Below are 26,558 nucleotides of genomic sequence, written 5' to 3' on the forward strand. Positions count from 1 at the left end.
TCACTGCTCAAAGCTCAGAAATGTCTGAGATACAACCTGCAATCATGGTGGACCTGTGAAGTTTGCTGAAGACAATGTACCGACGGGTGGAGGCCCTGGGTCCTATGGACAAGCATCTGACCAGTAACAGCCAAGCCTACCTGTCACACATGTCTTCTCACACTTTCATTTTTACTTTAATATTTAAAGATGGGAAGACCACACATTTCATACCTGCCAGCACACAATTCAGAGCTTGCATCGGCAAGTCCAACAACTTGGGAATTATGGGACAAAGTCTTTTCAAACTAAGAATTTCAAAGTTTCCATAATCGACGTATCCAACCAGGACAGACTCCTCAGAAGCATAGGCCAGAACCGAGGCGCGGTACCACTGGTCATCCTCTGAAACAAGGAGAGAGCCATCTCAGACCCCCTGCAGCCAGCACAGGTGCTCCCCAGCACCCTCACAGCCCTCCCAGGTGCTCCCCAGCACCCTCACAGCCCTCCCAGGTGCTCCCCAGCACCCTCCCAGGTGCTCCCCAACACCCTCCCAGGTGCTCCCCAGCACCCTCACAGCCCTCCCAGGTGCTCCCCAGCACCCTCACAGCCCTCCCAGGTGCTCCCCAACACCCTCACAGATGCTCCCCAACACCCTCCCAGGTGCTCCCCAACACCCTCCCAGGTGCTCCCCAACACCCTCCCAGGTGCTCCCCAGCACCCACAGCCAGTACAAGTCCTCAACTAGAGACAGCCAGTGTCCACTCTGCTGGGATAGGAAGCACTCAGCACACATGCTCACTAAACACTACAGTCTTGCTTTCCGAACCCCCAACCTTCCCAAAGCAGGACCCGTGTTGGCTCATGGTGTCAGGTGTCAGTCCTTCATGGGTGGGGCTCATGCCTGCTGTGAAATCCTTCAAGGTGACATTGAGGACTGACTATCATGCTATGGCATATAACATCATTATGACTTTGTTTCTCCAATAGCTAACAGATGGCTCGGCAGGACAGAGAACTGTTCCAACCCTGTCAATCACCAAGGCACACAGATTACTTGCTAAGATGCCAAGTAAGGCCATTCCTGGAACACTTGTAGCAGGATGAAATAAATGGATTCCAGCCAGAAGACGCGTACACCAGTGGCTCCCCCAGCATTGAGTATTCAGTGAGCCAGCTGGGCTGTCCCTTACGACAAGGCGACAGAACTGGGCTTCTAAAAAGTGAAACTTGTAGCTACAAAGGTCATGGCAGCTCTAGGCCTCCGGGGCCTCTTGATGTCTCAAACACAGCTCCCTAAGTGGAAGCCTCTACTTCCCGTACTCGGGTAAGCAGGATGGCTGATGTTCATCTCTAAATAGAAAGGGTCTGGTAAAGAGTTAAAAAGAAAAACACCTTACCACTTCAGGCTCTTGATGCAAAACAAACTGTCCTTGTATGTGCCATACTAACTGCTTTGATCTACTCTGACTGGGATGTTTAGGAACATAACTGGTGCGTGTTAATTATAAGCCCATGTGTGACCCTTTGGTATGAATCAAAGACTGATTTCACTCAACGGTATGTACAGCGTTATGTGGAACATGTCCTCACCTGAGAACTGAGCACAGCACACGTCCCCGATGGTTGGGTAGAAGTCAGAGCGTGGAGTTACTTGGCTGCAGTATTCACTGAGGGATTCCTGAAGCTCCGCAAGCTTGTCTGCAGACACAAATCACGACTTAGACACGGGAATGCGGTTCCTCGTCTTGCAGGCGATAACAACAAATGAAGAAAACTGACTCACGGCCACTCTGCAGCTGCTGACAGAAGAAGTCCTCTGGTGTCTGGATGTGGGCAACCACTCCGCAGAACTCATCACCCACAGTCAAGGTCAGCACTTTGGGGATCAGGGCATTTCTGTCTATAGCGACCTTGTCAGGGGTCACTCTCCCAATGTCCTCAGCAGCGCCTGAGAGAGCAGAAGGGTGACAGTAACAAAGCAACACGGGAACAGCCTCAATTGCTTTAAAACAAAGATGGAGTGTAGTGCCGACTGAGGGACCACAGCCCCGGGGAACCAGAGCGAGCACTCAGTGGGGCCCTGCAGAGAGGAAGGAAAACCTAACGAAAGTGTTCAAGAAAAACAGCCACTCTCTAAGGAGCTCAGTGAAATGCGTCTTAGAGTTGGCTACATCACAGGGTCCTGAAGACACAAAGCAGAACACACGGAAAACCATTTGCTTCATAAATATACTGAATTTAATTGAAATTACACTTAAAAATGCATTAGTCAGTTCAGATGAAGAAAAGGTGACATAAAAACCACATGGCTTGGTTCTGAGCTGACGTCAGAGACGTACGCAGCAGGGGCTTGAACAACCTGCAACAGCTCGGATGGAATGAAAACTAAACAGATGGCCTACAAAACTCATGGTCTCAAGGCATTTAGCGTCAAGACAAAGACATCATGACATCAATATCAGAATTCCACTGATACTGTATCAGAAGATGACACTGTCCAAATAAAACCCGAGGTCAGTTTCACTGCTAACCCAGACGTGTACATCAGGAGATAAACAGTTTCCAGAATTAACGTCACAGACCTGTCAGGTCTCACAGACCTGAGACAGCCCCAACAGCACCATGCCGTCCTGCCTTCACGGCTCAACTTCCCACAACACAGTGCACGAGTCTTGAAATTAGCTCAAAGTCTCTCTGAAATGGCTCCAAACCCCAGCCAAGGTAAAGGCCAATGATCTTATATGCAACAAAGTAAACATTAAAAATATTTTATGTGTTCCAAAAAAAATCAAAATATAAATGAAGGCTTGAGCAAAAGAAAAACTCAATAGCAAGAAAAATAAACCGGTGTCCTGTTGTTGCACAGGAAGAGATGACGATCTGGTGGCTTTTGGGGCGTTCAATGCCCTGTCAGCATCTGTGGCCCCACATCTAAGCAGGCTGAGTGAGTGAACGATCATCACACTCCCCCTCACAGCTCTGCAAATTCTGCACAGCACCCGCCAAGAGCTCCTTCAGTCCCACGAAGCACATGGTGAACCCTACTGTGTGCCATCTGACTAAGGACTGGGAAGGAAGGAGCCGAGTAAGGAATCTTTGCTGTCACAAGTCAAGAGACTGCACACAGTACACTGGCACGGACAGTCTTCAACAGAAAGGGCAGAGGCTGCAGCACAGCCTTCACCAGTGCCTCAGGGCTTCTACTGCTGTGATGAGACGTCATGGTCATGGCCATGACTCTTATAAAAGAGTCAACAGTTTCAGAGAGTCCGTCCATTTCCATCGCAGGCAGAGCGAACGCTGCTACCGAAGTAGCAGAGGACCACCTGCCATCCATAGGCAGGAGAGTGCCTGGGCCTGCCGTGGCTGCATCTTAGCGCCTCAAGGCCCACCGCTCCCTCCAACAAGTCCACACCTTCTCCTTCTATTCTTTCATTCAAAGCACCACAGACAGGGTGTGAAGGGTTGTCAGCCTGGCCAGAGGTCTTCAGGGTCGTCAGGATGTCTGCCGATCTTCATCCCTTTCTCTTTCCGCTAGAGCAAGGCATTACTCCACATTGCTGTCTCTTCCCATTCAGCACAGCAGGGACCTTCCGTGGTCCTGCTCCTGTTCACCCCCTAAGGTTAAGCTCCCTGCCCTGCAGCTTTTCTTCATGGCCAGCTCCAGCCATACTCCACTTTCCACTGTTCAGAGCCAACCCTGTCCTTTTATGTACATGTGTTCACAAGTGTGTTCTTTATTTCTTCAGTCTGTACTGTTGCTTGGTGTGCTAACCCTTAAGACTACTTCATCCCACCTCATGGAGCCTCAGCAGTGGCAGAGCTCTCGGGCCCTTCTGCTCCTTGCTGCACACAGCTGCAGTGCATCTGTGCTGATGACTCGTGACGCCCTTTCCCAGAAGCACCTCCACCGTTTCTGCTGCTCTGCCCAAGTTTTCCCCACTCCCAGATTGTGTGTCTGCACCCTGTGGGCCCCAGGTTCCCCTCAGGAACATAGGATACACAGAGGTAAAAGAACCATCGAAGGTGGTTTTCATCGTCATAAAGGTTCCTAAAGAGATGACTGTAAGAGAAGAAACCACGGATGAAGGGGACAGACCTCAGGGCGGTCCGGTCTGTCTTTGGGACAAGTAGCCACCAACTTACCGTCACCTCTACACTGTGGACAAAAGAATGGTTTATGTCTACATCCAAAGCAAGTGGCAAAGGAGAAAGGAGACAGAAATAAAATCTGTGCATATGAACAAGTCATGAGAGGTGTCCTAGGGTCTTAGGAAATCTAATTCTCTTGTTAAACCTGATGTAAGCATGTACACACACCGTTAATGGGGGGGGGGGGAACTAAGGTCTTAAGAAACATCTGACTAGCACAGAATCTCAGAGAGCTCAACCCAGTTTGCTTTAAAGCCTCTAACGATGATCACATTAGGACTAATCTGAAAAGGAGACTCAGAGGGGCAGGAGGGGAAACCGAGGTTAGATCATGGATTTCTAAATGAAAACTACCCTGAATGGAAGTTTACGGGGTGGTCCTAACAATGCTGCCTCCACGCCTTTCGAGGACAAGTGAGGTGCTCCCTGGGATGTGGAGGGCCCTGCTGGAGTCACAGTTCAGCGAGAGCCTGGGTACTCACCCTGGTCTGCACTTTGCTCGTCTGGTTTCACACCATACCCCATTTCCACAAGCACACGGTCCAGCTGTTTTCCTAAAAGGGGGTTAAGAAAATACATCTCCATTGAGACTATCTAAAGCTCCACGGACGGGAAAGTGTTCTATCCCTTGCACAGGTTGACTTTCCTTCACCAGGCAGTTATTACAGGCAAAATGATATTTAGAAAATCAGTTTTTAAAATAAAAAAAAAATTCCAAGCCACTTAACCAAAAATTTCATGAAAAGGTTCATCTTCAAAATTCTTAGTAATAAAGTCAGTTATTGGCTCAGAAGCATGCTCAAATCTGAGAGAAAACTATGGAAACTAATGAAAGACCCAAGCAGATCAGCCAACATTGATGTGAGCCCACACCCCAAAGCTGAAATCACAGTATGAGATACACATGTCAAAAATAAATAAAATAAGACAGACTGTATACTAGATGTCAACAGACAGGCTCCTGCTCTGTGCCACACAGAGCACTGAGGGACAGTACCTGGAACTGAAGCAGTGACCACTAAAGTAGGAGGGGCCACTTGTCAGACTTTGGTGGCAGATTCCAGAGGGCCTCTACTCTACAACATAAACACTGAGTACTGACGGGAGATGTCATTCTGTAAATATGTTTCTCTTATTGGTTAATGAATAAAGCACTGTTGGCCAATAGGAAAGCAAGATAGTTGGAACTAGGAGACAAGGAGGAGAGAGGAAGGAGTAGGGAGGAGTTCAAAGATGGAGGACGGAGAGAGAAGGCCAGCCCCTCTCTCCAGTAAGATGAGACCACGCAGAAGGACTTAGATGAATAGAAATGGGTTAATATTTAAGACAGAGCTAGTCAATAAGAAACTAGTAACAGGCCAACAGAGTTATATCTAATACAGAGTCTGTGTGTTATTTGGGGCTGGCGTGGCGGTGAGACCAGACCCGCAGGAAAAACCTTACTCTTAACAGTACTAAGCTGTGTATGCGTGTGTGCCTGTGTGAGTGTATACTGTGCTCATGCTCCAAGAAAATGCATGGGGGATGAGAAGACAGAATCATGAACAGGCATTGTAATGGCATATTGAAAGGATAATAATATAGCTACCCCATGTTAGCCAAATCTGGACCTCTAAACCATCTAACTCCATACAGTTTTGGCAAACTGCTAAAGCAGGGCCCCTCTTTCATCACAATGGGGATGACTTGAGAGACATTTCTTGGCCTCCCATGCATGACTCTGTTGCTCCTGAGAAATAGACGAGAACTAAACAACATGATAGACTCTGATCTTACCTGAACTTTCTAGTACAACATCAGCAGCATAGGTGAGCACTTCCTCCCCTAAGACGTCCACGATCTTGACTGAGCAGTACTGCTCCAGAAGCAGAGCCTTGACAGCTGTGATACACTCTGCACTCCACTCACCGTCGGCTGGGATGACACCTGCCACAAAGCACTTTATGGCCTGAAAGATTTTGTGCAAGTTACTTCCAAGAATCAGTATTTTAAAATGAAATTGTCTAATTATTCAAAGAGTTTTGAAAAGAGTTTACTTAATGCTAAAAAGAATCATCAAAAGCCTCCAATACTACCAGTAAGCCATCTGAACTGAGGTTCAGTTGACCCCTTTGATGCTTCTACTTGCAATGCTAACTGCTGGCAACTGAAGCTTCAGAAACAGGACAGAAATTACCTTTGTTATCTATCAACTGTGCTTCTTTCCAATAATACATAGATATAGAGATGGCGGATTTATAGAGCTGTTAACCTATGCCTGAAAAGGTTACTTACAAAAGATGCTACCTAGAGAGGAACAGCAGAAGAGCCCAGCTACAGGGTATTCATCCACACTGCCACAGCCAGGACAGTGTCGCCACAGTGACACAGGGGCACAGCTGCAAATACTGCATCCATGGCAACAGGCACTGCTCCCAGGGCATGAGGACAGGGATGTACAGAGAGACTCACGGAAGGAGGAAACAAGTCAATGTTCTTGTTTAGCTGGTGAATTCTGTCTATGGGAATCACTTCTTCATTTCCATAATCAATGTACAAGACTTGTGCCTTCTTCTGTAGAACATCAATGCCTTGTATTATCGCTCTGTTCCAAGTCTGCAAGGCAAAGAGGGGACATTCTGTTTCAAACCAATTTCACAATCCTAGTCTATGAAGCCATTGACCAGCCTGGAGAGCAGGCAAATGAAAGACTGCCTTTCCTCTGTAGGTACTCAAAAGCAACCTTTCGATGAGAAATCCAAAATGGCCAAAATGGACAACTCAAGAGTTTCTATAGCCCAGATGACTACCACACACTGCCTCAGCTACACGCCAGTCATCTCTGAAGGCCAGCAAGCAATATGCTCACAATCACTTAGGAATAAAGCAGAGAGCACAGGGCTGGGGGGGCAGGGGAGCAGGGAAGAGACAGGGTGACCGAGCTTGCCAGTGCTGCAGCTTTGATAGCTTGGTCTTCATAAAGTGACCCAACAAGGGGAGCTGAAGCTCGCTGTTAAACAATTCGTCTGTCGGTGGTTACCTGATCAACGGTGTACTTGGCAACACAGACTTCCCCCTTCACAGGAAGGTAATCTTCTTCAGGCACCACTTTTGCATACGTTTCCTTCAAGCTTGCAGAGAGCTGGTTCATGCATTCTAAAACCTCCGAAGAATACAGCTGGATGTAAAAGTTACTTGGGTTCTTGAATTCAGTAACTGTGCCCTTTCAAAGTCAGGAAAAACAAAACAAGTTCCTTAAATTTGATGGTTTTCCTAACTCCTACTGACTTCACTGGATGCACTTAGTTGCACTGTAAATCAATATGCGTAACAACTAACGAGGAATAAACCACCCAGCAGTTCTTTCCAGCTCTCTCCATGGAAAGTCCAACAAATACCTTTATTTCCATGGCTTTCTTGAGTTGGAGACTTCTCAAATCCGAGAACATCACTCGTTCAGCACCAGCAGTCATTTCTTCGGGGACTCCAAGGGGACAGTCACTCTGCTCGGAAAAAGCACAGAAAGCTGTGACACATAAGTGGCTTCCAGTGGCATGGTGGCATAAGTCGGGAAGCACAGGAGCTGGGAAGTTCTCTAAGAACTCCCCAGAGCCACTTTCCACAGGCAGGGGACACACAGGGTCCAAAGCAGGAGTGGTGAGTGACAGGAAAGATCACCTTCAGATAGTCACACTGATTAATCCATGCAACATTTAGTTTCCTGCAGGCTGGCAGGAAACTACGTAGACTAAGCTAGAACTCAAGGCCTCGCAAGTTCTGGGTTTGCAGGTACAAACCACTATATATGGCAACATTTAAAAGTTTAAATGTGTACCTGTTAATGTTTTTGTTTTTATCCAGTAGGAGGTAGTAGCAGCTACAAAGATGAGAATTCTCTATGAATACGAATTGGACACAATGGTAGAATGAACGCTTTGGTCTACATAGCTAACACAAAATAGGAGAGAGACAGGCCTAGAATCGAGACCCACAGATGAAGAGCCTGTGCCGTTGGCGCTCTAAAGCGAGAGCTCTGCAGTAGTCCACATGCCTTTAGACAGAAACATGGCTGCCTCAAGAACATTTAGGCAAAGACTGTATATAAACAATTCTCAAAAGCCCCAAGCAGCCACCCCACCCCAAATTATACCATGCCACCCTAACCACTAGGGGTATGGAATTAATGACATCTTGTTTTGTTTAGAAATGAATGCAAGTGTGATGTAGAAGTTCAAAATAGCTGAGCTTGCTCAAGCCCTCATAAAGGAAAGTTATTTAAAATTAATGCCAAAACACCCTACCTCATTTTTCACTTCAATGCTCTTTGTTTCATATGGTGGCTTATTATCTTCAAGCTTGTGCAAACTGAAAGATGACAACTGATTATAATTCTTACAGTACAAAGAAACTCTTTAAAAAGGGTCATAAATATTAACTTTGTTAGAATTCTCAACAAAAGTTAGGAGGGCAAAAACTTGCCAAGAGTGATGCTTACAGCAGAGTACAGTAGTCCTAAGGTCCCCGGGAAACAGAACCATAGTCCTGAGGTCCCCGGGAAACAGAACCATAGTCCTGAGGTCCCCGGGAAACAGAACCGTAGTCCTGAGGTCCCAAGGATACAGAACCATAGTCCTGAGGTCCCCGGGAAACAGAGAACCGTAGTCCTGAGGTCCCCGGGAAACAGAACCGTAGTCCTGAGGTCCCTGGGAAACAGAACCATAGTCCTGAGGTCCCCAGGATACAGAACCATAGTCCTGAGGTCCCCGGGAAACAGAACCGTAGTCCTGAGGTCCCCGGAAAACAGAACCGTAGTCCTGAGGTCCCCGGGAAACAGAACCATAGTCCTGAGGTCCCCGGGAAACAGAGCCATAGTCCTGAGGTCCCCAGGATACAGAACCATAGTCCTGAGGTCCCCGGGAAACAGAACCGTAGTCCTGAGGTCCCCTGGCTTCAGAGTCCTCGTCTGTGAGATGCAGGTGGTCCCTGCAGCCCGTATGAACTCAAGTGTAAAGTGGACCACACCTCATGAGGCACGAGGCACTGAGAGGCTGCAGCACTAACACCCAGGACAACTAATGGGTGCTGTGAACTTCCAGCCATTGGAAATTCACTTGAGGAGCTAGAGACTTGGCTCAGTGAGTTAAGAAAAGAGCACTTGCTCTTGCAACAGATCCAGGTTCAATTCCTAGCACCCACATGGAAGCTCACTATTTCCACAGTCATCAGACACACATGTGGCATGTATATATACATACACGCAAAACAGTAACATGAATCTAAGATAAAAAGCTCACATTGAGGTTCTAAATCTTGCTAAGTACTAGCTAGTGCTTCAGAATTGCAAGCAGGCCTGGCAGGAGGTTGCAAAATAACAGCAAGCACATCACTTAGCTCCTCTTTATCGGAACACGCGTGCTCACCTTTGCTGCACAGGCCTGCAGACGGTACTGTGGGAAGACCAATCCCTCCTCTGGCATGCTGTGGAGCAATAGTATGTCTGCTTGCACTGGGAACACCTCAGCGACCCTGTAGAGCACACTCTGTCTCAGCTTAAGGCACAGAAGAGGTCGGCTGCAGAGGAACCTCAGGGGTTATGAGCAAAGACTGCTCTTTTGGAGGACCCAGGTTCGAGTCCCATCCCCTACATGGAGGCTCCCAACAGTCAGTTCCAGGAGATAAACTGCCCTCTTCTGCTTCCTCCGGCAATGTATATACATGAAAAACAGACACATGTGGACAAAACACCCACACACAAAATAAAAACAAATCATTTCTTAAATAAATACATATTCAAAACCCTGAAGAGCTGCGGTTGGTCACACATCACTGTGCTAATCACCGAGAGACCATGCAGACGCTGAGCTACTCAGGGTCAGGTCCCGTAAAGTGAGAAATGGAGGCACAGGACTGCCACGGAGAGGGGAGGGTACATGGGAGGCACAGGAGAGGAGAGGCGTGTGTCATTCAAAATAGAATGGTCAAGAGTCACTGGGGAAACGGGACACTTCTGAAATAAAATCCTATCGGTCTCCAGGTGGAAGAAAACTAATCTAAAATCAAGAAACAAAAAGATCTTAAATGCTTCAACTCCAAAAATGAAAAAAAAAAATTAAAAAGCTCAAATTTCCAAGTTGGTAAAGACAGCAGGTCCCAAGGAGACCAAAACCAGAACCATGAGCCACGTTGTCCACCATGGGGAAGGTGGTCGTCACGGACCAACACCACCAATGCTGACAAAGCTCCCGGACAAGCACAACTCATGACCAAGGAAGTGGCCTAGGCAATGCTTTGTGGCCTCTTATAGAACATGATCACGTGTTCTACTCTTGGGTGGACACTCAGAGGCTTACAGTCTGGGGCAAAGCTATCCAGAGATCTGCTCACCACAGCCAATAGCTAGACATAGGCACAACATCTCTTACCAAACAGACAAGCAACCTACCAAAACACCACATTCTACATGGTGAAGGTGTACAGCCATCTGTTCATTTTAGCAAATAAATTGTAAAACACTAATATAGTCATGCAATTACTATCTCAGCAAATAATTGATACATTGACAGACTAATCTGATAACCAGTCTAAATTAAATAAATAAAATGTAAACAAATGGGCCTATGGCTGTGTAATTCTATTTATGTGACAGTACAACACCATTGGCTGGGTGAGGGATAGAATGATAGGAAAGAGACAGAATAGCAGGCTCTAAGGCTACAGAAGTCTCTATTTTGTTAGATGATTCTCTGCACTTCAGGACATGAAAGCTTTGTTTAAAAATCAGTAATAGCTGAGAAAGCAGAAGAAGGAAGGTATGAAGAGCAGTCAGCTGCTGCAGATGAGTAATGGGCATACCATTTATAGTCAAACACACTTAATGCTCACCTAATAAAACACTCCTAATGAGTATACAACACCACACGCACCATTTATAGTCAAACCCAAACACATTTAACGCTCACCCTAACACAACATTCCCAAATGCACAGAACAGGCGCCCAACTGAGCTGGCTTACCAAACAGGCCACAGCGGTGGCAGGTTGTGGACCGAAGGGGCGGGACTAAAGAGCTGAAGAGCGCTGGATTGTTTACAGACAAGGCATTCTCAAACAGCTTCTGGGATTTTTTTGGTTTTTCAGGAGACACGTTATTGCTGGTCTTCTATGAAGAATAAAGAACATCAATATTAGAATGTCTCTTCAGCACTGCATTGGGACTGCCTCGCTGGTGATGAAACCCTAAAGTTAGCATACAAAGCAAGCATAAGGTCAACCCTGAAAGGGGTAGAGAAGGCACTAACTCTGATCATTTTATAAAAAAAAAAATTAAACAGATAAAAATATTTTACATAGATGCCTTGTATCTATATAAAGTAAATAATATTTTAAATATTGTAAAATATATAAAGTTACAATACATATATTGTGTATATATAATGTAAAATGTATGGTAACCACTAGGAAAGTGCTTCAGAGACAGGAACCAATCAAAATGCTCACAGAATGCAGGGAGACGGGGTGGCAGAAGATAAGCTTTCAATATGGGTGAGTGGTTCAACAAGACATCACTCAAATTTACTGTGTGTGAGAAACTCCTGTAGCGGATGATGGTACATTTCCTCATGAACGTCAATTAACAGAGGCCGGGGACAGTGCATAACTATCGGATAAAAGGAGAGACTTTCCACAGAGGACAGTATATGATAAACAAGCAGACCTCACAGCCCTGGGCTCCTAATGGTGGGGTCAACAGCAGAGCTCCACGGCATGAAGAAAACTGAGGAAAAGAAAGGTGGGGGGGTGAGTGCACTCGGAGATTTAAGTCTCTCTCAACCACTGACAGACCAGACAGAAACCAGCAAGAATCAGAACGAGGCAGATGTCAGTCAACAGGTCCTGCTAGGGCAGAACCAGTACTCTCCGCAAGGGCTAGCAGGGCACTCACAGCCAGCCTGGGACCTGACCTTTCAATCAAACCACAACCATAAGGACTTGTGTCTGTGTGTGGTGTGTGGTGTGGGGGGGGGGGGAGTCAGCCAGCACAGAGCTAAGAAAGGTGGGCTGAAATGCAAATCACAGATTTCTCAGACCACAGGAAACTCCAGCTGGGAACAGGCACTCAGAAGGCAGTAATGCCATCGTGCCAAACACTCTTCTAAATAATGTGTGTGTCTCCACTCGGGAGGGAGAGGCAAGCGGATCTCTGAGTTTGAGACCAACCTGGTCTACAAAACCTAGTTCCAGGACAGGCTCCAAAGCCACCAAGAGACCCTGTCTGGAAAAACAAAACAAAACAAAAAATTGTGGGTCTCAGAAAACACAAGTTATCATAACTCATGGGACACTGTCAAAGTCCATGGCAGGTGGGGGAGGGCAGAGCACACGAACCAAAAACTCGATGTCTCCAAGTCAAATAAATAAAATGGAATACAACTGAATTACACACCCTACAAACTAATCCAAAACAGACTGGACTCAGCATACATAGACAGTGACTATACAAGTAACAGACTGTTTTAAAAATTTATAAACAAATATGAAATAATTTGAACAGTTATAAATATTCAGGAAATTCTATCATAGTTTAAGACCCCCCCAAAACAAATGACAAAGTCTTGGCTATTTTCACCAGAGAATTTTAATTGTACAGTTTGAAGAAACAGAAGAGAACACCTTTCTTTTACCAAGGTCAGTATTTCATTGATATCAACCATACAAACAGTAAAAAGTTAACATTCCATGACCACATGGTATTTATCTCAGAGGAACAATTAAGATATTAATGCTACCCACAAAAATAACAGACTAAAATATCCATCACTGTATTAACCATTACAGTACATGAATTTAATTCCTAAAATAAATGCCTTCAACAAAGACACAAGATGAAGAAGAAAGCTCTACCATTTCTGCTTCTTAGCAATGAACTCAAGGACACGTAATCACTCAAAAAACATTCTTCTGCATAAATCTTACAGAAGATTTAACATGGGAGCTGAAAACCACAAGTGAAAGCAAATCAGAGACACAGAGACACACACGTCTGTGGATCACAAGATTCAGTACAGAAGAGGTGCCTGCCTCCATCTTACCCAGATCAGAGCAGGATTGATTTGTAGACATGGGAACAAGACTATTCTTATCAGTGCAAATAAAGGTGAGTGATCAATTCCATTTCGGTACTATCTGGCTATGTGTCCATGGCACTGATGGGGGAGGGGATTGAGTGGAAAGCAATGTAGAACGGAGATGATCTGTGGTATCTATGATTTTGAAAATATCAGCTGACTTTACTAATTCACAGACAATGAAGAAAAGCTAAATTTCCCACAAACAGCACCCAGGACAACAGAACACCTACAAACAAGAGATCACAACCCAAGCTCCTTAAACAAAATTAACTGAAAAGGGATCAAAATATAAAACTATGAAACATTCTCATGAGGAACATGTCTGAGCGATCTAGAGTAGCAAAGAGTTTACAGTCTTAACACCCAAGGTTCAACACTCACAGAAGAATCTGATGAGCCAGACATCTTCCAAAAGGCTTCATTAGGAAAAGACAAGATTGGAAGCAGAGGCAAGGCCAGGCAAACCATGCTTCACAAAACAAACAAAAAAGGACTCGTATTGTGAAGCATAAAAAAGAACTTTCAAAACCTACAAGTTAAGAAACCCAAATGACCCACCCAGCAAAGGAACAAAAGTCAAACATTTTCTCCAATGGATAACGCATATAGCATAAGAAAATACTAAAAACACAGCCCAATCCTCAAGGAATTACTCAGAGAGAGAAGCCTCTAATAGAATTACAAAGAAAACATTCTCAAAACGACAAAAGTGCGCAACCCTGGATACATTAAGGTGCTGCCAGGGTTCAATGAGGGGCAAAGCCTGTGGAGGCAGCCACAGAAAGGCACGTAAGGGACCCTGTGATGACAGCGATGTTCTCTGTGACCCTGGAGGTCACTGGATGAAGGTTACACGGAAGGGCTTCACTCTAACCCTAAGGCCTGCCCGCATGCAAATCTACAGTTACTTTAAAAAACAAAACGAAGGACTTTTCCAAGCCAGCTTCTAGGTTAACCTGAGAAAAGCAAACTTGACTTTGACCCCGCCCCATTAGTAGTACAGCCCCACAAAATGTCAAGATGGAAAAACTTACAGCTTTTACTTGGTTGGGAGGTGAACTGTTTCCAAGACTTAATGGTGACACTGGGTTTCCTAGGAGAGAACACAATTCCCGTGAAACGCCAAATGCTACGTTTCACTTCTGAGCATGAGAATGGCACAACTCAGTGAGGTCCAAACAGTAGCCCCTACAGCCTCCCAGCCACACTAACACAACGGCAGCTCCCTTTTTCTGGTAGAAAACAGACTTTTCTAGCATCACAGGTATGCATATGGTCTCTTGACTATTGCTTCGACTGTGAGCTTTTCTCCAGGCAGAAAGGACATTCTCACACCTGTTCAATCCTACACGTTTGCTGTTCTTAAATGGATGGCCTAACCAGTTACTTGGACCCCTGTATGCCCCTCCTCTATACTCAGTCACCTATGGCGGCGTGCTGCTCCTAAGGGTCTCGAAAGACCCAGCCCCACAGACAGGAAAAGGAGCGTCAGGTGTTCTCCTCACAGGACTGGTAACGCTGCCCCTCACCAGCACATCAACAGCAAATAAAGTAAGAGTCGGTGCTAATACACAGGAGGGCTGTATGGGGAGGGGAGGAAGGGGTAAAGAAGGCAGACAGGAAGAACTAACACTAAGGGCCATTTCAGAGGTTGTATGGAAACCTACTGTAAAAGCTTCTTAAACTATGAGAGAAATCGAAATAGTTACCAAAAATAAAGGGGGGCCAAGCCCCACCTTTCACCACCAAGTGAGCTCTCCACTGCCAGGGATGGATTACATCTGGTTGAGTAGTTGACCAGAGGGAACCCATGGACATTTTCCAAACATGTCAGGCTATTGCTGGTTACTTTCCACAACTGATGGTAAAAGCTACTACTGAAGGCAATACTTACACATCATTGAACACAGAGTCAAAGGGTGGCTACCCACAGCCTTCACCCCTGCTGACTAGTGATTCTGGTACTGGAAGACACTCTGCACACTACCAGAGGGGAAAAGTAAACCCCCAGCTTCAAATCCTGACCTGCCTACATGACACTGAGACATGACACAAACTGTGACAATAACCAACTACGTGCTCCACACTGCTCAGGGAGCCCACAGACACGGAATAACACTGCTGTTCTGCTAAAGGAGCAAAGCATTCCGCTATACCACAGATCAGTGCCTCGCTCCGCCACCATCAGAAAAGCCTGCATAGTAGACAGGAACTAATACAGCGCCCCAGAGTGGACAATTGCAGAGACTTTGCAATACTGGGCCCTGAAGGAGATGTTTTTATCAAACTGCTCTCCTCAGGACTCAGACCTATAAGGAAGATGAAGGGGAAAGATTCTAAGAACCAGAGAGGACAGAAGACACCAAGGAAGCAGCATCTTCCAGACAGCAGGTTGACACACTTAGAACTCAGATTGCAGACATTCCCACACAGAGGGGAAGTGGACAGGACACTCCACCCTAACCAAAAAGCTCTCTGCAACTGACAAAGGAATCTGACTGGGTAACTTAACCACATGGAAGGACAACCCCTGTCTAGCAGTCGATGCCAACACAAAGTGAGTTCTATGGTATGCTTGTAGATGTTTTCTCATGCTGCTGCTGCGTGTGTGTGTGTGTGTGTGTGTGCGCGCGTGCGCACGCACGCACTCACATGCATGGGCATGAGCGCTCGTCTTAGTCTTACTAATTTTTTGCTTGTATATTATGGTTTCTGATCTTGTTTTTCTTGACCTATGTGTTTCTTGTGCTTTTGTTTGTTTAAATCTGTTTTGTTAGCTTTTCTAAAAAGAGAAAGGGTATGGAACTGATGGGTGGAAGGATCTGAAGGAGCTGGAAGCGGAAACCATGTTCAGAATATTACACAAAAGACTTTATTTTCAATAAAACGTATTTTTAAAAAAAGTTATCCTAATACAGTGTGGAGCTCCAGATCATGTAACTTCTATAGCTACCAGTGGCCTGTGCTATTTGGAACACTGATTTACTGAGTTTCCAAGTACTGTCAGATGTTGATGCCCAACGTCAGCATCACAAAGCATGAAGCTCGTAGTACAAGTACATGTTCCTAAGATTCTAATTTACCTAAACTTTGTTCGTCACCTACTGCAAAATATTTTGTTGTTCTTGCAGTAGCAAACTGGTAAGTTTTGAGAAAACATTTGGAAAAAGCATGATGGAGGCCTGGTATCCTTCTTAGGTTGCAGTCCTATGCTTTGCATACCTCATCAAATTGGGAGTAATCCTTCCTTCCTTGTACAATATACAAAAAAGATACTGCTACATGAACACTGAGGTTAAACACAGTAATTTTCACTGTTCTATAGCACGTTTTTTATTTAAAAACAAAACTGGCATTTCTGGGTTTCATTTGTTAGTTTCAAGGACCACTAGCCCAAGCTGGTGCTGGCCCTAAACTAAGCCATGAAGTGCATAACAGTTCACACATCCTCAGATCTGACTTAGGGGCCTCCTAGAAGGTTACACTTTCGACTGGATTAATGAAGCATTAAAAGATCACATTGCACACACCCAGGCATTAAATCCCATCAGGCCCTCATCTCCATAAAGTACAAGCTTTTCAGAAGCAGGAAAAATAATTTAAAAGCAAATCACATGGAACTATTAACATAACTATATATCTGTGGGCTACTCTGTGCTTCCCAATTCCCATTACAAACCACCAGGAGCCTTCCTTTTCACTCCCCTGGGGAGGGTCATCCCTCATCATTCCCAACTGTGCAATCGTTTCTGTGACTAATGAAGCCAAGGACACTTGGTATTTGCTGGCAGTCAGTCTTAAGTGAAGTCAATCTGTCAGAAGCAAGGACAAGAGCTGTTTTCACTCACCTGAGGGTAAAGCCTTCCTCTCTCCTTTGGACCCACCCACTTCTCCGTTGATACAAGCAGCATTTGAAGAGACCACCAAATTATCTTCCTGACTGGTTAAATACTGTTTGCTTTGCTCACAAAGCAAGAAACTGTTCTTTTTATTTCCATTCTCTGGGCTTTTCAGCCTGAAATTGGGATGGTTATGCTGAGCTACAGAGCTTCTTAGTGAATCCTGGGGTGGAAGCTTGCTTTCCTGTTTCTCAAAATTAAATGGCTCTGCCATTTTACAAGTAGAGGCTTCCAAATTATTTCGTGGCATCGTATCAGGTGGCAATTTAACATTCATTGAAGTCTGAGGGAGAAATACATTCAAGAGGTGAATTTAATTGTGAGAGTAGAACTATAAACCCAGGTGACTTCTTTCAAACATTAGATGTCAGATGATTCCTATAGACAACACCAAGCAGACTTAACCATTGTCTCAAATCCACCCTGTTCCTTAACCTGGAGTCCCAAGAACAGAAGAGACCTCCTAACTGAAAACATTACCTCCTGTGAAAAGCCTGTCTCTTCCTAGTGGAGTATGGTGTAGTTTACTGTTCAAATCTGCTTCCTATCTATTGCCATGCCAAATTAGCATCATTAACTACCTCTGGGGCAGAAGGCCCTGGCGCACCCACCTGCCCCACCCATCATCCGGCCACCCTTCTCAACTCCTGTCAGCTGACCCTACACTCCCTGGTTTTCAAGGGCACTCTGCTCAGACAGTCCCCAGCTGAGCTTCAGACACTGAAAAGAAATGCATTTCTTTCAAGAGCTTTCTCTTGTGTGCGCAGCTTTCTCTGAAAATGAGCCAGTTTCAGTGGCTGCAAAAAGTGTCCGGGAGGGACACCTGTCAGGACACTGCGGGCTTGAGGACTGCCCAGTGTACTCACTGCCCAGAGGGAAGGCCCTGGAGCGGAGCGCCAATTCTTTTTGTCAGAGTGACAAAAATGTAGCATGCAGGTGAAACTGCTTATTCTTCCAAAATCCTTCAACGGGAGCAGAAGCCAGAAACTAAATGTCAGTTAAGGTGGCTTTGAACAAAAAGGGCTTTTGTGTCCTAAAACTTCTATTTCCTGTTTTAAATTAGACATAGTTTAATACAATACTACTGACAATACATAAGAGATTATGAATTTGGGGGCCACGAAAAATATCTGCCAACAGAAAAAGTTATCTGAACATGCAACATCCCAAACACCAATTCAGATTCAAACATGCAGATAATCTACGGTAATTCTGATAACTTTCCAGGGAAGACTTCAGTCTTCCTCTTAACGTACAGCAGGTATAACCTAGAGAATGCCCTCCGTCTGGCAATGCCATCAAACCCTGCCCCAAACACGCCAGCATGACTTGTTTTCCTCCTCCAACCTGGCTCTTGCCTTCCAGGGTAGCCTTGTGCACTTGAGGAGAGAAAGACATTCTATGCAAAAGGAAAGGCTGGTTTGGAGCTGCAAAACTCAATGGTTCCGAGCATGAGCTCAGAAACCAGACCCAAGCCCCACCTGCCTCGTTTAGCGATGCTACTTTGCTCAAATCACTTCATCTTTCTAGGATTCTGCGACTATAAAACGAAGACAGAAATAGTAACTTCAACACTTAAGAGAATCACACTGCATTTCAACCCACCCAGCGCATTGGAGGCTGCTCTTCAACACCTCCTCCCTACAAACAGCAACAAAGGACTCATTCAGAACACAGGGCAGATGGATAGACGGATATACACAGACACCACACACGGACAGACGGACCGTCTCTCCCTCCCTCCCTCCACAGACACACGCTCCTCCAACCTGTGTGTCACGAGGAAGGAGTTTGCAAGGCTTTTTTGCTGGCTTTGAACTTGCCCTCCCCTAAGTGCTGGGATTTCAGTGGTAAACCACCATGCCCAGGGGAGTTTGCTCGTATAAAAGCCAAGAAACCTCGGGATTAAAGGCTTTACTTCTAAAGGTGAGTTGAACAAACTTGTCACCCCCCACCGACCGCGTCCGACTCAGGCCCTGTACCCACTTGAGAATCCGGATGGGATACCTAAGTATGCAATTCCCGTGAAGTCAGGGAAAGACACACGGACACTCCGATGCTTTAACCGTGGAGGCCCAGCTGGGGCCCTAGAAAAGCCGGGTGCCAGGAGTAGTGACGGGCACACAGCGGATTGTATTAGGTCAGCACATGCTACAGGGGACGAGCCGGTGTAGGGAAAGGTCTACGGAGCCCTGACAGCGCTCCAGCTTCGACTACAACCAAGGCACCGGTTCCACAAGTCTTTGAGTGGGGAAAACCAAGCACATAACCAGCCAACCAGCTTTTGCCACTTTAGGAGTCCAAGCTGTTTCCAAACTGGGCCCCTGCTGGCCCACACCCCAGTCCCTGGGCTCTGGCTCCCCCCACCCACACCCCAAGCTCCCGGTGAGGCTCAGGGGTGGCCTCTGCCCTTCCAGCCTCGCCCCATGTGCAGGTCCTGTGCCCGCTCAACGCCCGACTTAACGCCCGACCTCAACGTCCAGCTCACAACGTCCGGCTCCCAACGACCCAAGCCCGAGGTCATCGGGACGCTGCGCTCCCGCGCCCGGGCGCCCGGGCCTCCTGACCTGGAAAGAGCCCAGGGTGCCTCTAGCCCGGGCCCGTCTCGGAAGCCTGGCAGCGCTGGAGTCCGCCATCCCCCGCAGAGGGCCAGGGGCTCCACCCGCCCTTGCCCTTACCTCGCCTCGGCTGCCCAAGGCCGCCCTCGTGAGCGAGCGCCGCTGGCCCCGGCGCCTGCGCAGTCTGCGCCCACGTGCGCCCGCCCCGCCCACGCGCCCAGGGCTGCAGGTGCTGCGAGGCTGCGCCGATTGGAAGCAGGTGCTGCAGGTGGCGCAGGTGGCGCAGGTGGCGCAGGCTCGCGAGGGCGGGCTCCCCTAGCTCGCTCTGGAAAGGTGTCCCGGGAGCACCGGGTGGGGGGCAGGCCATCCTGACTTACTGACTGCGGTTGCCCCGTTTAGTTTTCCAGAGTGCTCTCTCCTCTGCGCCTGCCTCCCCTGGACACTCAGCACAGACCCAGACTCCCAATGCACACGCTGTTTTGGGAAGTGAGGTGGAGTTCAAAAGAATGGCATCTCCCTCCGTGTGCCTGTCATCCACGTCCAAGAGGATCCATTGCCAATCTTGCCTGCATTTCCACCCCGCTCCCTTTCCTGAATGTTTGAAAGCAATGCCCAGATTTCCGTCTTCATTCTCTTTTTATATGTTCATTTATTTTGTGTCAGGGCACGTATGTGGGTATGTGGAAGTCAGGGCACAGCTCTTGAGAATCGGGTCCTTTGTTTTGGTCTACTGTAAGCCCTGCATGGCCTGCTATTTGCTGAATTCTCCAGAGATCTACCTGCCTCTGGCACTTACTATGGTGGCCAGGCTGACCATGAACTCAGATAGGTATCCTCATGACTCTGTCTCTAGAAACGCTGGGGTTAAAGGCATGGGCTACTGTTAGGTCTCAAACCCGAAACAAATGGCTGAGATACCTATTTAACGTATCAGATTGGAGTTGGCTGCCAGGCTCTCCCAGCATCCCTCAGTCCCTGCCTATTAAAGGGTATGGCTGGCATAGCCCGCCTCCTACCCTGAACTTCTCCAGCCCACGGGCTGGGCTGCCCTTCCCTATATAATCCAGCCATTTTAGTTACTCGGTCTTTGTCTACCCTTTCTTTGCTCTCATGGTCTCCGGGTCCTCCCCTCCCCTCTTTCCTCACATGGCCTCTGCTCAGGGTCAGCTTCACTCTGGACTCTCCTAGACGTCTCTGCCTCTGGCTGTGCTGTCAATCAAATATCTCCTCTTCCACCACACCTATGAGCAGTAATGCCTTTATTTTTTTCATTCAGCTACTGTGCCCGACGCTGCCCTTTTGATTTTCAATAGAACCTGTTAGATTCTTCCAGAGAGTTCTCACGATGCAGTTACATCCAGTCTCTCCTAGGATGACCATGTTAGAGGGATAAAGTCTTCACTTTTAAGGAGTGGTTACCATTAACTGAAGCCCATCATTTACTCAAACTCCTGCCTTGGCTTCTATCCATCTTCTGAACCAGAATCCAACATTACCTTTAGCTATCTTTCTATGGCTGGGGCAGTTTCTCCTGACTGGCCACTTCCGGGAGTACTGACTGACGCGGAAGCGTGCCCCATGGTCATTAAGTGTGTCTGATGCGGTTCTCATGCTAGGAGTGGAGTATGAGTTGTCTGGAGGACCATGGAGGCAAAGTGACATTTTTATTGTGTGATATCTGTTGGAACACTGTTAAAAAGGGTAATGCATGGTGAACAATGCCTTGGGGAACTGTGAGGCAGACTCCAGGAGGAAAGGCACAGGGCCTTCTACCTCAGGTGCATTTTGTTCTCTGGATTGTTCATGGACACGATTTTGTGCCTCCTATGACAAACATTTACATTCAGATGAAGGTCCGATCATAGCTGTAGATCTGGTCAGTGTGCCCTGAATCTGGACACGGCCTCTGCCATGCTCTCAAGATCCCCTAGATAAAGTCTACAGTACGCACCAGGCATTGTGTTTAAATCGGTAAGTTCCTAGAAAGGGCTGCGCTGTCGACAGCGCGTGTGTACTGGGTGTGTACTGGCATCTATTTACGGTTTTCTCATCATGCTTTCCTGAGTTCCGGCAACCTCCCCTGGTCCTGGATCGTTGCTTTCTTTGTTACTTTGTTACACTTTGTATAAAATACACTGAAACGGAAGTCAGGTTGCCTACAGCACTGGACTGTAGTCCATCCCATTCTTTCAGGTCCCCAGATCCCAATTCTAGCACACAAGGTCTGCACAGGTCAGCCAAAATCCATAGATATCAAACACACTTTTCTTTAAATGAATACGATGTATGATAAAGCTAACAGACTCAGTCATGTAGCTCACAGAGTATTTATTACATGGCTCCCATGTACAGTTTTCCCCTTTCTACACAGTGTGCTGTGGGAGAAAGTCATCACGCTAAATACACGTATGAATAAAGTATGTCCTAGGCTGTTACATACTTCTTGTCCCAAACATGGAGCCAGACCTTGTACCTTTTCAGTCAGGCATATTTGGTGGGAAATGGAGATCTGGACAGCTGTTCATGGTTCTTTTCAGGAGACACCCCTCACTCCAAGGACTGAATTCCAGGCCTCGTCCATCCGAGGCTAATGTTGCATTACTCACTTCTTCATGAAAAAAAAAAATCACCAATTTCATTGTGGTATTCCTAAATCCAAATATAGCATTGCAGTTTTTCTACCTCATTCCTTTGGTTTTTACATCAGTATTTCTTCTCTCTTATGGTTAAAAAGATAGTTCCCCAAGCATGCTTAACATGCTTTATCAGTAGTTACAGGTTCAGAAACACGTTTCAGAAACAATGTCAGTTACTCCTGACAACATGGACACTGAAAGTGGCCACTCTTCACTTCCTTCTTAATAGCACACCTTACTAGCAATAGGTCAAACCATTCTTCTCCTATGGATGCATGCATGCATGTACTTAGAGACAGGGTTTCTGGGAAGTGCAAAGCACTTCCTCCCTGCACCTTCCAAGTGTCTGGATAACAGGTGTAAGTCACTACTTCCGGCTCAACCCATAAATCTGTGTGTCAGAGGCATCTTAATTGCAAACTGCAGCGTGTAATACATTACCGTCATTTAAGGAGGGAGCGTCATTTTCTTATAAAAAAGACATTAACGTCACATTTTTTTTTCCTCCCCAGCAATTATGGAAGTAGTTTAACAGGAATAAGTTTTGCTTCTCAAACTTGCCGTCTGAAGATGAGTCTTCAATATTTTCACTCACGGACTCACGTCTACACGGCCCTAAACTTTAAAATATCTTTTCACTGGACAGAGGTGGTTTGCAAAAGCTCCAGAACTGGAACTGCTCTCCTTCTTTCCCTCCCCAAAGTGGGATGCCTAACCCGGGGTGGGGGGCGGGTCCTCTGCAGGGAGACAGACGCAGCAAGGGCTCGTTAGTAAACGGTGGGTGGCACCGAAGTCGGGTGCCCGTGAAGACTCTAAGTCCAGGGGGCGCGCCGCCGAGATCTGTCGCGGGGACGAACGCTCGCGTGGCGTGCACAGGTTCGCTTCCTCCTGCCGACAGGACCCACCCACGCCCAGTGCAAAGTTTGCGCCTTCCTTCAGAACCGGGAAGCCGCGGCTCGCATTCTCTCCCATCACTTTATGCCACTGACTCATTGGATGACCGACCGGCCAAAGGGTGAGGGGGGGGTGGCGAGCGCGTGCTTCCCACCGACAGGAAGCAGCGGCGCGGGCAGGGAGGGCGCGAGCAGAGCAGGCTCCCCGCGAGCGAGCGAGGCGTGGGCGCGAGACGGACGCCGGGCAAGGTCTCCAGGAGCCCGGGGGCAGGGGGCGGCGCTCCCGAGGCCACGCCCACGGCCACGCCCAGGTGCCTGGCGTCACGCGGGCCGCGCCGCGCTGATTGGCTGCTGCAGGAGGCCCCGCCCCGGCAGCTGTGGCCGCGCCGGCTCCGGCGTCGCCGCCATCTTTGTTGATGTGTCCGCTCCTGTCGCGGTTGCGGGGGAACCTGGGGTTGAGAGCCCGGCGTCGGCCGCCGTCCGCACGCGAGACGTCCTCGCCCGCTCCGTGTCCGCGGGACCCGGGCATGGACTCGCTGGCCCCGAGGCCGGGGCTCCAGGGGCCTCGATAGGGCGCGGCAGGGGCCCGGGAAGGACGGTGAGTGGACGAGGGGAGAGCGGGGCGGGCGGGCGCGAGCAGAGCGGGCGGGCGCGGGGAGAGCGGGGAGAGCGGGGCGGGCGGGCGCGGGGAGAGCGGGGCGGGCGGGCGCGGGGAGAGCGGGGCGGGCGGGCGCGGGGAGAGCGGGGAGAGCGGGGCGGGCGGGCGCGGGGAGAGCGGGGCGGGCGGGCGCGGGGAGAGCGGGGAGAGCGGGGCGGGCGGGCGCGGGGAGAGCGGGGCGGGCGGGCGCGGGGAGAGCGGGGAGAGCGGGGCGGGCGGGGAGAGCGGGGAGAGCGGGGCGGGCGGGCGCGGGGAGAGCGGGGCGGGCGGGCGGGCAGGCGGCGATGGGCCCGGGCCCTGCCCTGGGGCGCTCGGGGCTGTGCCCGGCAATCTCCCGCCTGCGCGCGGCCTGGGGCCCGCGGTCCCCGGGAAGGTGGCGGGGGGCGGGGAGTCGCCTCGGCTCTCTGCCCCCTGGGGACGATGGCTCTCAGCTGCGGGGGCCACAGCGCCCCGGCTGGCGTCCGAGAAGCCTCAGTGGAAATGCGGGATTTAGGGGCCCCGCGCCCGTGGCCAGCCTGTGTTTTCTCCTGCACCGGCACGCTTGCAGCCACCCGCCCAGAGCGGAACCGCCCGCGCCGCCATCGCTTGCCCGCGTCTGAGAGAGGGCCTGGTGGAGCTTAAGGACCCAGGGACGGCGGGTGGCATTGAGGCCCGAGTGCCCGCGTCTGTGCAGCCGCCTTTCGGGCCTTTGTTATTAATGGTCACACGGATAAGACCGCAGCGTGCGTTGCCTACTTCCTGTCTTCCTGTTTGGTCTTCTCACGTTTTAGATGCGGGGAGAGAGTTGGGGTAGGGCACCGATCTTGAGCTGTTGTACCGTACCCATACTTTGGAAGTCCTCCCGGGAAGCGTGCACTTGTTTATTTGTTATTTTCTCAGGCCTGTTCTAATTCAGAATAATAAAAGCTTAAGTTTTGTTTTGTTTTGAAACAGAGGTTTTATGGAGTGTGATGGACATTTCCGAGTCTTAGTTTTTGCTGACTGGAACACAGTGTGGTAGTGAAGTAACCACTCGTAAAATTTAGTTCCTTCCCACCCACACGGACTAAAGAATGTCAATACCTTTGATGCTCCTCAGGCAGCATAGCAGGATCGCTCGTACTCGGTTCTCAAAGGCACCTACAGCTACGGGGTGACTGAAGCAAACAGCTCAGTCCTTTAAGGAACCGTCTTTCCATTCGAAGGTCGAGGTCTGCTAAGGCTGGGGTGTACTGCGTCCAGATGCCTGGCTTCCACATTGCCATTTTATCGCTGAAGACTCACTTCACTCGTAGTTCTTGTCCTTTTTGACAGTGTACTGCAAAAAATCACTTCTGAGGTTGATGATGTCACTAGCAACCCTGTCCCAGCCCCCTGACTGTCCCAAATAATCTGCCCCTGAAGTTACAGGGAGAGCGAATTGAATGGGATTGAGAAGCCAAGCGTTCCAGGTGTGGGCCAGGCCTGGGCTGGGTTGCCCGTAGGTGTTAGTGACAGAAAAGCAGGAGAAGAAATTGTGTAAGAGATTATGAGCGCGCAGGAGAAAGGGAAGGAAATGTCAGATGATGAAGCACGTCACGCCATCAGTGGGAGGCCTCAGTTGTGTGTACTGCTGTTAGAATTTCAGCTTGGCCATTTTGTGTGACTCTGGGGAGAGCTCCAATAGAAAGCCTGTTTTCAGGTGAACCTCAAAGCAGCACAGGCGTGGCCTGAAGAGGAGGGTAACTCCCTGCCTGTGGTGCGGGGTACAGGGCTGAAAACCCTCATCTAGGCGTAGCTGTGATGTACTGCTTCAACTCAGCACTGGGTAAGGGCTAGGAAGGGAGGGGGGGGATGAGAGAGAACCTGGGGACCGAGGAAGCAGGATGACAGGTGATGACACACAAAAGAGGCTAAAGCTGTTGAATTTCTTCTCACTGGCGGAATGCTGGGGAGTCACAATGCCTTTATCATCCCTTCTCTCTCAAGGTCCTCATCACGCTGTAAGTTGAGCTTCGCGGATAGAGATTCACTAGTTAGGAAGTTTAAAACCACTGCAGTTTTATGTTTGTAAGACTTAAAATTCAGCAGCAGCGAATTATGTCTTACGTTTATTGTATATTTTATCACATACTATATCTTTAAAGAAAGTTACTTTGAGTGAACTTCCTTATATGTTGCTTTGGGGCTAGTCGTATAAATACCTGTCTGTGAGATTCTTCTTTTTTTTTTAGTAAGTTACCAAGATTCTCATATGTTCACTGCCTTTATTTGTCCAGTCTAAAGTTCTTCAATCAGTACAGGCTTGCCCTTATTTATGAAGCCTGTACAGCATAATAGTGTTCATTTGTGTCATTTGGAGGCAGGTGTTACATAGCTAAGTGATTGGGAGCCTGAGGTCAATGGCTGCTGTAATTGTTCCCACAGTTGGGCCAAAGGAACAGCCCAACAGTTGGACTGACAAGATGGCCCTTTCTTACAGCAACTCCTTCCCATGCTCTAGGATAACGTTCTTTAAGCAGTGGCTTTGTTTTTTTCAGGTTTTAAGCCAGCAAGTATTTGAGAGCTCACTGGGTGCTAGGAATCATACAGTAAGACCAGATGTTATTCAGGTTGTAGAATTTATGAAAATCCACTCCTGCTTAGTGTTGTGAGGGTTGGGTGGCCAGCCTTCTCTTCCCTCTGTCAGTACTCTTTGATCATCACCCGTCTCGCA

General features: G+C 48.2%; 2 protein-coding genes across 2 annotated transcripts in view; one reads left to right on the plus strand and one right to left on the minus strand.

Moving 5' to 3' along the window:
* Positions 1 to 19,787, minus strand: part of Tdrd1 (tudor domain containing 1) — a 36,073-nt gene extending 16,286 nt beyond the window's left edge. The window contains exons 1-14 of the mRNA XM_051199739.1: positions 19,707 to 19,787; positions 17,089 to 17,422; positions 14,275 to 14,333; positions 11,127 to 11,271; positions 9,534 to 9,639; positions 8,415 to 8,478; positions 7,512 to 7,616; positions 7,154 to 7,336; positions 6,586 to 6,729; positions 5,911 to 6,082; positions 4,617 to 4,688; positions 1,766 to 1,930; positions 1,573 to 1,680; positions 214 to 384 (exon numbers count right to left, since the gene is read on the minus strand). Of these exons, the coding sequence (XP_051055696.1) occupies positions 214 to 384; positions 1,573 to 1,680; positions 1,766 to 1,930; positions 4,617 to 4,688; positions 5,911 to 6,082; positions 6,586 to 6,729; positions 7,154 to 7,336; positions 7,512 to 7,616; positions 8,415 to 8,478; positions 9,534 to 9,639; positions 11,127 to 11,271; positions 14,275 to 14,333; positions 17,089 to 17,422; positions 19,707 to 19,775 (1,897 nt within the window). The 5' untranslated portion in view covers positions 19,776 to 19,787. The remainder of the gene's footprint in view (positions 1 to 213; positions 385 to 1,572; positions 1,681 to 1,765; positions 1,931 to 4,616; positions 4,689 to 5,910; positions 6,083 to 6,585; positions 6,730 to 7,153; positions 7,337 to 7,511; positions 7,617 to 8,414; positions 8,479 to 9,533; positions 9,640 to 11,126; positions 11,272 to 14,274; positions 14,334 to 17,088; positions 17,423 to 19,706) is intronic.
* The window catches only part of Dclre1a (DNA cross-link repair 1A), a 422,254-nt gene that overhangs the window by 130,627 nt on the left and 265,069 nt on the right, over positions 1 to 26,558 (plus strand). The window lies entirely within an intron of this gene.

Source organism: Phodopus roborovskii, unplaced genomic scaffold (assembly GCF_943737965.1).
Source record: "Phodopus roborovskii unplaced genomic scaffold, PHOROB, whole genome shotgun sequence".
Taxonomy (NCBI): Eukaryota; Metazoa; Chordata; class Mammalia; order Rodentia; family Cricetidae; genus Phodopus; species Phodopus roborovskii.